At 41.7% G+C, this 13,647-nt stretch overlaps 1 protein-coding gene across 11 annotated transcripts in view; it reads left to right on the top strand.

Annotated features, from left to right (window-relative positions):
• LOC119503957 (triple functional domain protein) overlaps nucleotides 1-13,647 on the top strand; it is a 108,182-nt gene that overhangs the window by 77,843 nt on the left and 16,692 nt on the right. For 8 of the 11 annotated variants that reach the window (XM_037796021.1, XM_037796016.1, XM_037796018.1 and 5 more), the window contains 15 exons: nucleotides 1,041-1,107; nucleotides 1,256-1,365; nucleotides 2,261-2,330; nucleotides 3,951-4,040; nucleotides 4,126-4,218; nucleotides 4,305-4,416; nucleotides 4,547-4,737; nucleotides 5,384-5,485; nucleotides 7,228-7,257; nucleotides 9,200-9,345; nucleotides 9,788-9,887; nucleotides 10,028-10,271; nucleotides 10,450-10,557; nucleotides 11,911-12,104; nucleotides 12,203-12,373. In XM_037796021.1, coding sequence (XP_037651949.1) covers nucleotides 1,041-1,107; nucleotides 1,256-1,365; nucleotides 2,261-2,330; nucleotides 3,951-4,040; nucleotides 4,126-4,218; nucleotides 4,305-4,416; nucleotides 4,547-4,737; nucleotides 5,384-5,485; nucleotides 7,228-7,257; nucleotides 9,200-9,345; nucleotides 9,788-9,887; nucleotides 10,028-10,271; nucleotides 10,450-10,557; nucleotides 11,911-12,104; nucleotides 12,203-12,373 — 1,828 coding nt within the window. The remainder of the gene's footprint in view (nucleotides 1-1,040; nucleotides 1,108-1,255; nucleotides 1,366-2,260; nucleotides 2,331-3,950; nucleotides 4,041-4,125; nucleotides 4,219-4,304; nucleotides 4,417-4,546; nucleotides 4,738-5,383; nucleotides 5,486-7,227; nucleotides 7,258-9,199; nucleotides 9,346-9,787; nucleotides 9,888-10,027; nucleotides 10,272-10,449; nucleotides 10,558-11,910; nucleotides 12,105-12,202; nucleotides 12,374-13,647) is intronic. The other 3 variants (XM_037796026.1, XM_037796019.1, XM_037796025.1) reach the window with 1 other exon arrangement.

The following is a 13,647-nucleotide window of genomic DNA, read 5'->3' as shown; positions in this document are numbered from 1 at the left end:
AAGTTGTAAGATGAAAACACGGACAACTCCCAGAACGGACAACGCCGTGGTAGCGACCTGTCAATCACAAGGTAGCCACGCCCTAAAGCATCCCCTGCTTTATGGTCTATTTGACTCTAAATGGGACCATAATTTACTAAATGAACATCATGCTGTATTGAAGAAGACTTGAAACTAGCGATTGAGACCATAAACTCATGTTTACAATGTTTACTGAGGTAATAAATCAAGTGAGAAGTAGGCTCATTTTCTCATGGACTTCTATACAATCAGACTTCTTTTTTGCAACCAGAGGAGTCGCCCTCTGCTGGCCATTAGAAATAATGCAAGTTTAAGGCACTTCTGTTTCACTTTCTTCAGACCATGGAGATGGCTACTGCTTCTGAAACAGTACGTGCTATGCCTACAAACTAAACAAATAGTAGCAAGTCAGCAATTTTCACTGCATTTTTTCCTCCTGTTGGAAATATGTTTTATGGCTCCAAAGTACGTGCAATTAAATTAGTGGCTCGGTGCACAAAATACGCAGCAGAGCAGATTAGTGCTCACCGAGATGATCTGTCATAAGAAGGTCACAGGATCAATTATTGCGCCCGTCAATGTCCTTGTCAACCCCTACCGGCTCAATGGTTGTAAGTGGTTCTGTGTAAGAGAGTGAGTTCAGTGTAAATGTGTGCACATAATGGAATCGCGTGATTTAAACCCTCTCCTCCAGACATCAGCCTCCTCTTTGCTGTGCCAGCACAAGAAGTGCAGACACACAACCGAGAGAACAGATTAATCTACATGTAGCACACAGGAAAAAGGAGACTGCGTCATTTTATATGAGCAGCACAAATCACGAGCAGGATTTCAGTCATTCGGGGATGCTTTACGACCATGTAAGCTTTATGGGGCACACTCTTTCATTATTCATCAGTTTAAATGGGTGAAGCAGACGGGCTGAAAGAGAGATGGTGATTTATCATTCTGTGGATGAGGACAGTATGACACTTGCTAATTTTGTGTGTGTGTGTGTGTGTCTTTGTGTGTGTGTCTAGGTTCATCATGGCAGAGCTGATTCAGACAGAAAAAACCTACGTGCGAGACCTGCGGGAGTGCATGGATGTGAGTTAAGCTTCTCAACCCACCACTGTTAACCTGCTTCATGCCGGCGTTGTGCAACAACTTTTCACACAAAATATGTGGCAATGCATCAGAACCCTGATGAAGAGTTAGTTTGTTTTTTAATCTTGTCTCCTTCTCTCCATTGCAGACCTACCTGTGGGAGATGACCAGCGGAGTCGAGGAGATTCCTCCGGGAATCATCAACAAGGAGCACATCATCTTTGGAAACATGCAGGACCTCTATGAATTCCACCATAAGTAAGAAACACCTTTTAGCACTTGGGAACTTTATCAAGTTTTAAATTGTTATTGATTTGCGGTATGACATTAAAACAAAGTTTAGCGTCTTGAAAGCCTAGTTCACACTACACCACTTTAGCCCTGATTTTCCGCTCCCTGACAGTTTTTGGAGCTCCCCGCCAAAAGCCCCAGATCGGAGGCGAATCGGCGTTGGCTCGCTGCTCTCACATAGGCGCTCGAGCATCATGTGTGAACTGCTCAAAGACGAGAGCCAACGCCTCACAGACACATTCCAGATATCTAAATATCTTAATATCTGGACCTCTAGGGAACTCCGGCCACGAGCTACAGCCAATGAGAGCACAAGACACGGGTTGAGGGGAAACCTGGGGGAGGAGAGGTCGCCTGTAACATTAGGAACTGAAATGCAATGTGGACCAAAGTTGTTGTTGCACCTATAAGAATAAATAGTAAAGAAGAGTGTGGAGACCGGTGGAAACAGGCTATGTTGTAAACATATGCCAACAACAACATCAGCAATGTGTCTCACATATGGTATCACGTCATTTAACGTGTATTTCTCGCCTGTGTTTTCGTGACAAAATGTAGTTTGGAGACCTCATCGGGGATTCCTCCTGGTGAAAGGTCTTGTAGTGTGTGACCTCCTGTCGCTGGTCAGTCATGTAGCGTGAAAACCTAAAATTCAAGACTCCCGAATACAGGACAGCAAGATGTGTAGTGGGAACAGTACAGTTATCTGACGACTTTGAATGTTGTGTAGTGTGAACTTAGTTTTAGCAGTTTCTTAGACTACAACCCCTCTGCAGTTAAGGTATAAACAGATTTGAAATATCACTTTTCACAAAGCTCATTTGTGGCACATTTTAATCTCTCACTCTGTTTTTTTTGTCAGCATCTTTCTCAAAGAGTTGGAGAAATATGAGCAGCTACCAGAAGATGTTGGGCATTGCTTTGTCACTTGGGTATGTATCATTTGTTCTACAGCATTTGCTGCATGTGCTCCAACCTGCCATTCAATACAAATATTTTGTCTCTTGTACTATACCAGCGGACATTTAGATTAGTTATAGGTGGCAATCCTTGAGTTTTCAGTCCTGGTTGATTTGGCGACACCCTGTGTACTGGTAGTAACAGCAAATGGGGTTTAATTAATATTACAGGTCCCAGGAGCAGCAAAGCAAACTATTATCGTTTTATTAAAGAAGTCAGTAAATAATTGGCCTTTCTCCATCATTCTGTGAGCAACCGTGATTTGATTTTACGCTGCACACGGCATGAGTCTGCGAATAGGGAATAGGAATGTGATGTCACAGACAGCAAGTCGGCTGTTTTTGGAGGATAAAGGGTGAGAGTGCCATCCGCTGGCTGTTTACTGCAAGTGTCAAAAGAACTGCTGAACTAACACAAAACACTGCGCAGAGAATCAGATTCAAAAGCCGAAATGTAGTGTATATATAGTATACAGACATTTTCTTAGTATTCAGTTAATAAAGCATTAGCTAACTTATCTGTCCGGATGATTGTTGACATTTGGCTTGTAGATCTGAAGGTCACATACATACCTGTTTGTGAATTAAAAAAGAAGTTAAATAACGCTACGAAGTTCGCTAAATTTTGGCAAGGGAAAAACTGGCATAGCCTCAAGATATGTGAATGAAAACGGGTTCTATGGGTACCCACGAGTCTCCCCTTTACAGACATGCCCACTTTATGATAATCACATGCAGTTTTGGGGCAAGTCATAGTCAAGTCAGCACACTGACACACCAACAGCTGTTGTTGCCTGTTGGGCTGCAGTTTGCCATGTTATGATGTGAGCATATTTGTTATGCTAAATGCAGTACCTGTGAGGGTTTCTGGACAATATTCGTCATTGTTTTGTGTTGTTAATTGATTTCCAATAATAAGTATTTACATATATTTACATAAAGCAAGCATATTTGCCCACTCCCATGTTGATAAGAGTATTAAATACTTGAAAATCTCCCTTTAAAGCACATTTTGAACAGATAAAAAATGTGTAATTCATTTGTGAGTAATCAAGATTAACTATAGAAAATCATGTGATTAATCGCGATCAAATATTTCAATCGATTGACAGCCCTAATATGTGTACTATATTCTTGTTTGCATTGACTTTATACGTTTGAAATACTGTCTACCACAAATTCACATTAATTATTTAATATCATATTTATGTTTATATTTCATCCCTATATTTTAACTTGCACTATTTTATATCTTAGATTCTCATTTGGCTTTTACTTGTGTGATTTTCCTTTTTTATATACATATTTAATGAGCATTGTTTAAGGGAATCCAAGAGTTTCATTGCCAGTGACCACTTCTTTGTAATCGTTGTGCATCTGATGATAATAAAGAAACTTGAGTGGGCCATAGGCTCAATCACCAGTTTTCCCTCATTCGGTGATAGATAGTGACTTAACAGACATTTATTTAAATGAAATCTTCGAGATTGCCACTTAAATGTTTCTGGAATTAAGCAAAATAGAAATGTACATATTAAGCTCACAGGTAGTTTTAAGTGTGGCTGATTGCAACGTCTTTCTCTCTCCGTCTAGGCTGATAAGTTCCAGATGTATGTGAACTACTGTAAGAACAAACCCGACTCCACCCAGCTCATCCTAGAGCATGCTGGGAACTACTTTGATGTGAGTATCGCTTATGGTTGTTGAAGTGAAATTGGATGGTCCTTGTCCGCTACGTGCGATCACATCGCTGTTCTTCTCTACGCAGGAAATTCAACAGAGGCACCGACTGGCCAACTCCATCTCTTCCTATCTGATCAAGCCCGTGCAGAGAATCACCAAGTACCAGCTCCTGTTGAAGGTAACGCACCCTACCATAATCTCACCGCCGAGGTGGCCGTCGACGCCACAGTTCCTTGTTGTCATGATTTCTGTGTGTGTGTTTAGGAGCTGCTGACCTGCTGTGAAGAAGGTAAAGGAGAGATCAAGGACGGCCTGGAGGTGATGCTCAGTGTTCCCAAGAAAGCCAACGATGCCATGCACCTCTCTATGCTGGAAGGTGATTACCACACACTTACTGGTTATTTACTGTCATTTATATTTATAGCGACCTTCTATCAAACTTACAGCTCTTCATAAATGAGGCAACATGTTTTTATTTTCATGCTAATATTCCCTCCTTCTCTCAGGTTTTGATGAAAACCTCGAATCCCAGGGCGAGCTCATTCTGCAGGAGTCCTTCCAGGTCTGGGATCCAAAGACTCTGATCCGTAAGGGTCGAGAGCGCCACCTCTTCCTGTTTGAGATGTCTCTCATCTTCAGCAAGGAGGTCAAAGACTCGAACGGCAGGAGCAAATACATCTACAAGAGCAAACTCTTTGTAAGTAGATGACGGTGAAGTGTACGTAACGAGTGATATTTGGATGAGACGTTTCTCTTTGCTTAACTACTTTAAAGGGTGTAGGATTTGGCAGCGTCTACTGTAGTGGTGCGGTTGCAGAATGCAACAGAGTACCCCTCCGCTCACTCTTCTCTTTGAGTGTAAGAAAATATCGATACACGAGTATCCGTGAAGAAGACCCGCTCCCTATGTAGATATGAAGGGCTCATTTTAAACTAACGAAAACACAGAACGATTCTTAGTTTCAGGTGATTATACACTAATGAAAACACAGTTATGAATATTATATTCCATTTCTGCTAATAGATTCCCTTGAAATGTTACACACTGTTCCTTTAACTGAAATAAGAACGACATATTAATATAAGAGCCAATCAGGCTTTTGAGTGTTTATAGTGGTAGATGACATAATTAGCATTTTTAATGTTTCTTAGTACCACATATCATCAAACTGCAGTACTGTAATGTAATCGTCACTACTTAAATCAACACTTGAGACAGTCTCAAGTCTCAGCCGTCTCAAGAAATCACACTTCATCTGGAGCGAGAGTATTTCACATAGCCATTGTACTGCTGATTATCTTCTGAGGACATCTTCTCATATTATCCTTCTCTCTTCTTCCAGACGTCAGAGTTGGGGGTGACGGAGCATGTTGAAGGAGACCCCTGCAAGTTTGCTCTGTGGGTGGGACGCACCCCGACTTCTGACAACAAGATTGTGCTCAAGGTAATTGCAATTGTGCTCTCTTCTGTTCCTTTCTGATATGTCGTTTAGGGTTCGACCGATATGGGTTTTCAGAGACAGAACTCAGTGGAGACTAAAAGTCTGGAAACTCAAAATAGTAACACTGAAAATGATAAGATTTTAGACTAAAAGTTTATACAGTTTTTACTCAATGGTGGAATGTAACTAAGTACATTTACTCAAGTACTGTACTTGAGCGCACATCTGTTTTTTTTCTCCCCATGTTATACATACATCTGGTGGATTAGACATTAGGTGTGTGTGTGTGTGTGTGTGTGTGTGTGTGTGTGTGTGTGTGTGTGTGTGTGTGTGTGAAAGAAGCAGGGCGCTTACTGTCAAACTCAGACATTTATCTTTTATTTTCTGCACTTACTGGCAATTTGATCGCTGACGACCCAGAGATACCACGTGATACCAGTATCGTTATACTATTGGCTCACAAGCTTTGTTAGAATATCAGATATCTTCCACATAAATAAACAAAATACCCGCCAAAATCTTTAAAATTATTAATTCACATTAATTCAATTTTTTTACGTAAAAGCCATGCTTTTATTTTGCATCTTTCTTAAAGCTCTGCAGATGTATTATTTTTTTTTACAAATAATTTGTCTACATAAAAATGTTATTAATAAGACCTTTAAGTTTTGAATGCAGGACTTTTACTTATAGTGGAGTACATTCACAGTGTGGTACTTTGCTGGTTTTATTAGTACTTTTACTTAAGTAAAGGATCTGAATACCTCCTCCAACGCTGTATTTACTGTATAATAAATATATTAGTTTGTTGGATGTCACTGACCGATCAATATCTGATTGGGCGTCTGAAAACCTTTATATCGGCCTAACCCAGTTCACATTCAACCCCCTCCTACCTTTCTTCTTCTATTCTCATCTTTCCTGATTTCTCTGATGTCTCGTTTGATTGCATGAGCCGAGAAGCTTTCTGTCGTCGCAAACTCCTCTTCTGTCCGTCTGTCTGTCTGTCTCTCTCTATCCTTTGGTTAGATTCTGCTTTGTTCCATCTGTTAGCCAACACAGGCACATCTGTATATCCGGGGCTGTGTTTTTCTGTGGATGTTTTGTATCTCTAATTCTCTCTGTGGGCTGACATGCTTCCACCAACGCTGCTGACACCGATTCAACCCCTGAACGCCCACACACCCTGGCTCGATGCCACTTTATCAAAGTAGCCATCTTTCTCTACCAGAAAAACAAGCCTTTATTTAATGATTTGGAACGCCATTGTAGAAGTAAGACATGGCATCAATTTGATTTAGTTCTCTGGGTGAATTTTTTTTCTTCTGTGTGTTGAATATTGTCACAGATGGATTAAAGTGTGTGTGTCAGCCGTTGGAACAGCATGAGGCCAAAATCCTAACACATTTAATCCTGAGCGTAACAACTCTATATGACATGTTACTACCAAACTAACCACTGAGAAGCAGTCATGTGTGTGTTGTAAATGAATTGTGTCTCATTATAACTATTCACACACACACACACACACACACACACACACACACACACACACACACACACACATCATCCATTACAATCTGCTACACATTTAATTGGCCTACAGTGTACGCTGTCTAGGCAAATTGTCAGTGTTGTGCGTTTCTATCATGTCAAACCATTTTTTTGTCAGCATAAAAAATGTCATGTTTATCTTCTAAAAACCAAACCAGTGAAATTCTCTATTTTATATTTTAAATTCAAAGCTAAGTCAGGGATCCAAACATGGAGCGATGGTGAGTACAAACTATCCCACAACACAGCCCTCAGCCACTTCTCACAAGTCTGAAACACAAACTCTTGGCACCTCTTATCCCCGCCCTTCTTCTTGAACAAATAGCTTAAAGTAATGACCGTTTGTATATCAATTACTCACCGCGTGTTACCTTGAATTCTTGGAGAAAACTATGTTTTTCCCAAAAGCCTCCACGGCGAACGGAGAATAAAAAAATGGAGTAAAGCCATGAATTGAAGTAAATGAGTGCCGCGTTTAACAACAGCAAAACTATATCAAATCATCCATTCAGAACTTGTGCAGTACAATCCAAGTTTCATTTATCCAGTTGTATTAGGGGTGGGAATCACCAGATGTCCCATGATACAATATTAACTAGGGTAGTCCTGAATTCCATTTTTTGGGCTTCGAAGCTTCGGTGAGAAATATTCAAAGATATTCGAAGCTGCGAGGCAAGGAGTGGCGTGGCGTGGCGTGGCGTGGCGTGGCGTGGCGTGGCGTGGCGCATCAGGCTTGACATGTTCTTCAGTCTGTCTGTCTCCATCTCGCCCGTTTCAGTGTGCGGGACAGTGCCGCTGCCGCACTACTGAACACACAATAAACAGCTATATTCGTTTGAGAATAATAAATAATGTTGAATATGAATAATGTGGAATTATTTCTTATTTCATGGGCTATTTTTGGATTTATACATTATTATTACTTCTACTTATTACATACTTGTACCTACATGTCGAGTATTGCGATAAGATATATTGCGATTTATTACCTTTTTTCAACTGCAAATAATGCAGTTTGTCAACATCTGTTTTATCTAATAAGAAACAGTTTTCACTCTGTTCATCTCAGAGGTCAGAGGTCAAGGGACCCTCGCCAAAATTTTGAGTAACTTTGAAATGTTATTTAGTGTTCTTCCTGACAAGCTAACATGACGTGGTTGGTACCAATGGATTCCTTAGGTTTTCTAGTTTATTATAGTATATGATACCAGGTTCTTCACTCTAGTTTTAAGACTGAGCCCGCTACAACCTCTAAAAGACAGAATAGCATTCGGCGGATTGTTAACTGGTTAATAATTTATATAATAAAAGATTGAACACATGCATCTTCGTTAAACCTTACTATTTAACACCCTACAGACTAGCACAACTGCGCGTGCATGAAACTGTTTATGTGGATGTCTTTTAAATAGTGAGGGTTTTAGTGAAGATGTTTAGGAAGTAGTGAGCATATAAATGGATAAATGAGATTTCTATGAAAAAAAAAAGAAGCAAAACGACGGTTGGGGTTGTGAACAAGTAATGTAATCGCCCGACCACCGTGTAACACCGGTAACACCTCGCCTACCGTGGAGGAATGTGAGAAAAACAAAGCTTTCTTCAAGAACTCAAGGTAACACGGGGTGAGTAATTGATATACAAAAGGTCATTTTGTGGGTGAATTACTCCTTTAAGAACACACTAGAAGGGCAAAAGCAGTTCATGTAATCCGTAGTAGAAACCAATTTTAACCCAATGCCATAGCTGGGGGAGTTGAAAGATTGTAGTTTAAATTCCCAATAAGCCTTACTTGAACCCCAGGCTGTCTATCTGCAGTGCAAATGTTACCAAACTGACCTAAACACTGTCTGTTCAAATGTATAAAAACATTATTGTAACAATATCCACTTCAATATAACTAATATGTTAAATAACCTCCAGTTTAAAGTTAATTCAAATGAACATGTTTGGAACATGTCGGATGATGTCGAGGAAGTGGTAATTGAGTTCATTGGATTTAAGATTTATCTGAATAATGCCTTCAGTTGAGCAGAGGTGACAAGAGGTAAATTCAGACTTGTGTGAAACACACAGAGTGAAACAAGAATTCCAAAGGAAGTTAATTTCCTGACAACTCTTAACTTTTGACTCCTTGAACTCCGTTCCATTGTTGACCAACAACAGGCGTCGAGCATCGAGAACAAGCAGGACTGGATCAAGCACATCAGGGAGGTGATTCAGGAGCGCACCATTCACCTGAGAGGAGCGCTGAAGGAGCCCATCCATATCCCCAAAACAACTACAGCCAAGCACCACAAGGGACGGGGAAGGTAAACACGTGACACCTACAGTACTATTTAAGTAATGCACACGAGAAAGAGTTTTTTTATTAGGGCTGTCAATTGATTAAAATAATGAATCACAATTAATCGCATGATTGTCCATAGTTAATTGCGATTAATATCACTTTTTTTTTTATCTGTTCAAAATAAACCTTAAAGGGAGATTTGTCAATAGAACGCAGTAATGTATTCCTTAGGTTTTCTAGTTTCATACGATGCCAGTATCTTCACTCTAACTTGGATACTGACAACTGGGCTATAACCTCCGAAAGATCGATTGCGTTAAAGAAATTAGTGACGTTAAAACTTAATTTGTGTTAACACGTTATTATCGCGGCAACTTTGACAGCCCTAGTTTTTTTATCAAATCAATCACATACACTCTGAAGTCCATTTATGCTGACATTGATCATGTGTGTGTGTCTTTTAGGGATGGAGAGGACCTGGACAGTCAGGGTGAAGGCAGCAGCCAACCAGACACCATCTCTCTGGCATCCCGCACTTCACAGAACACACTGGACAGCGACAAGGTGAGCCAACACACACACACACACACACACACACACACACACACACACACACACGTGCACACACTGATGACCAGAAATGAAGTGTCAACTAAGACAATCTATGCCAGACCAGGTCATTGTGAGTATCCTGTCTCCCTCAGCTCTCCGGTGGCTGTGAGCTGACCGTGGTGATCCACGACTTCATGGCCAGCAACAGCAACGAGCTGACGGTGCGGCGCGGTCAGACGGTGGAGGTTCTGGAGCGCTGCCACGACAAGCCGGACTGGTGCCTGGTCAGGACCACGGACCGCTCCCCCGCCCTGGAGGGCCTGGTGCCCTGCTCCATGCTCTGCATCGCCCATTCCAGGTCCTCTATGGAGATGGAGGGCATTTACAACCACAAAGGTACAACGTGTGGTGCGAATGCTCAGCTTTGACGTAGTGTGTCTGTTAGGGAGGAAAGGATGCATGTTCCCCCCTTTACAGACACGCCCACTTTATGATAATCACATGCAGTTCGGGGCTGAAAAGTCTGCACCATAAAGCACATTTCCAACCATAACTTCACTCTTGTCTTTAACAGACACTCTGTCAGTGTGCAGCAATGACTCCATCATGCCAGGGTCGTCCGCTACGCTCCAGCCCGGCCACGGCATTGGCTCCCACACCTCGCCAGGGCCTAAACGACCAGGTATGGTCACCTGTGCCGTACTACCTGTTGTATTTTGCTCTCTGACATCCCAGAAAAATTTAACAACCACATCAACTCAAAAATAGCAAGTAACATCAGAATGGTGTACAATTTACACAATTACTTCCACAGTGGTTCCCAACCTTTTTCCTTTTCTATCATTGATTAAACTGACGACCCCTGACCAAGTGACATATTTTATGGATGATTCATATTATATTCAATGCATAACAATAACAGAACAGAACAACTGATAAACTGTACAATTAACCCAAACAGTGAACGCAATAACTGCAGGAAGTTTGTGTAAAACGAGCGATTTGGATTCATTTTGAGCAGATTATTTCCTGTGAATATTGCATCAGAGATGTTTTCCTCTTATTTTTAGGAACTTTTAATACAATTCTATGTCTGTATTATGTTTTTTTTATTTAACAATCATACACACTTTATAGGCTTCCTTTTTGACGAATTCAGTGTTTTCTTCTCCCTGACGCTTGGCCATTGTTCCATCATCTCTTTGGTTGTTTTAACTGCGTACTTTTCTAATGCAGGACGAGGCTGTTCAGCAGAGAGGGTTATATTCTGTGAATATAACGTGTGTTCAGGTCTTCACCATGCCCTTATCCTGTTTATATCCTAAATAATAATACAATCTTTAAAAAAAAACAATTTCATTTAGTTTTCTTCACAGAAATGGATGAAATTCTGAGATCTAGACCAACTGTATATTTTTAAAAAGGTTGTCTTACACCCTTTAAAATCATGAAGCTTTGGTGACCCTTAGTGGGGGTCAAGACCCCCCACCTCCTATTGGGAACCAGTGCACTAGAGCAATATTAAAGTGAAGTCACTTCTTGAGTAGGGTGTTCTAGTGCTGTTTCTAACTATAAACATCACGTTAAAGCACCAAGTATAAGTGGAACTGTACTCTGAAATGGAAAAAACATTCATGTTAACTGTTAAATGCTATAGGAAATGGGAATCACGGAGCATTCTGGGGCGCGCCGCCATTTTTGGAGGGTGGCGAACGCCGCTACGGTAGACTGTCATTATAAATCGGTCTATTCGTCTGTCATCTGTCATCAGAAATGTATAAAGTACATGCAAATAACAGCTACCCTTATAAAGAAAAGCTGACTGAAACTAAACTGAAATTAGTTAAAGCTTCAGTAGGTAACAATATTTTGGCATCATTGGGCAAAAAATTCCATAATAACCTTTCAGCATATTGTAATTCAAGTGTAGCACTAGTGTGACTGTTATTATTGCACAAGATCCCGTAAGCTTGCCCTCGTCATATTGATCCTCCGTACAGTAAACTGAGTTTGGTGTGTTTGGTTTATCTCCAAGGTAACACGCTGCGGAAGTGGCTCACCAGCCCGGTGCGTCGGCTAAGCAGCGGCAAGGCAGACGGCCACGTGAAGAAGCTGGCCCACAAGCACAAGAAGAGCCGCGACGTGCGGAAAAGCGGGGAGATGACGATGGGCTCCCAGAAAGACTCGGACGACAGCGCCGCTACGCCTCAGGACGAGACTGTGGAGGAGGTGGGTTCGGATGGATTACTTCACACTCTCAGTTTAGGAGTTGTGTAAAAGCATTGTGACGTAAACCTCTACTTTGTACATCCCTGTGTGTGTTGCAGAGGGTTCGTAACGAGGGCTTGTCGAGCGGCACGCTGTCCAAGTCCAGTTCTTCGGGCATGCAGAGCTGTGGAGAGGAGGAGGGCGAGGAGGGCGCCGACTCGGTGCCTCTGCCTCCGCCCATGGCCATCCAGCAGCACAGCCTGCTGCAGCCAGACTCACAGGATGACAAGGTGAGGAGAGGGAGGACGTCACAGTGGGGACAGAAGAGAGGGGTCAAGATGAAAGGGGACAGATGATGAACAGGAGGAGCAGAGGAGACATTTGGGAATGGGACACAAACTGTATTCACTTTGTCTTTTAACTTTTTCTGGTGCAACAAAGTTCACAGAGTTCTTTTTAAATTTTAGGTCAGAAATGACGTTAGAAGTTATTTCTTCCCTTTTGGAATTAGGCCTCGGAGAATCTATATATAGTGATATGAGCCTAGAAGCTATCAGGGATTTTTTGTTCCATCAACTTAAGAAGCTCTGTGTTAGAATTTTTTTCTCTTTTTGGGTTCACTGTGGAAGTCAATATTCAAATTGGACAATAAAAGCAGAAAAACAGTCAAACTTTGTACAAGAACACGTCAACAGGGGAGACAACTTTCAGTCCTAACGAGTAGGACTTGTAATCAAATTAGTGACTAAATCACATTTGGTCGAAGATTGAAGTATACAGTAATGGTACGTGTCCACAGGATCCGTTCCTTTCCTCACTTCCCATTCATTGTCTATGTAAGCAGCCGTGCAATGCATTCTGGTAGCGTGGCGGCGCGAGTCAAAAGACGGGCGTCATGTTGGCCGCTCCTCATTTGCAGAAAGTTGAGGTCTAGGCTACTTTATGCAAATCAGGGGCGTCCGGCGCGACTCGCCGCCTCTGTAGACTCCCGAGAAACTTTTAAACTAACCGTTGTAATGTAAGAGAAAAGAGTTTCCAAACGAGCCGCCATGTCGGTTCTGGTTTGAAAGCTGGGAGCAGCAGCATCCCACGAGGGAACGCGTTCGTCCAATCGGGTGCCTAGTGTCTAGTGGCAAGCCCATCAAGCGTCCAGTGCTGGGAAGCGAGGCGATCCCTTTGTGTCCCAGAACGTCCCTGTGGACACGTACCACAAGGGGTTCATTTCCTTTAGATCATACATCGTCAGTGTTTTTGGAGCCATAGCAACAGGGTAACAAACTGAAGCTAATTGAAGCACCATCTCCGATCATCTTTAAAGAGAAATGAAACACTTGTTATTCAGGTTCTCTTTCTTCTCATTGCTGTTATGATTTTTTAGTTCTTGTAGGTTACATTTTCGCTCATTTCAGTCTCCCACTTCCCCCTCCCCAAAACAAAGGGCATTTCCTGACACAGTTTTGAAGTGCCTCCTTAGTTTTTCTGTTATGCATAACATTTTTATCTTGGCATGTTGCATCATATTCTCCCGTTTCTTCTGAAGCAGAAAGCAAATGACAAGTTTCAG

This window comes from Sebastes umbrosus, chromosome 15 (genome assembly GCF_015220745.1).
Source record: "Sebastes umbrosus isolate fSebUmb1 chromosome 15, fSebUmb1.pri, whole genome shotgun sequence".
NCBI lineage: Eukaryota > Metazoa > Chordata > Actinopteri > Perciformes > Sebastidae > Sebastes > Sebastes umbrosus.
This window is presented reverse-complemented; position numbering and strand designations above follow the sequence as displayed.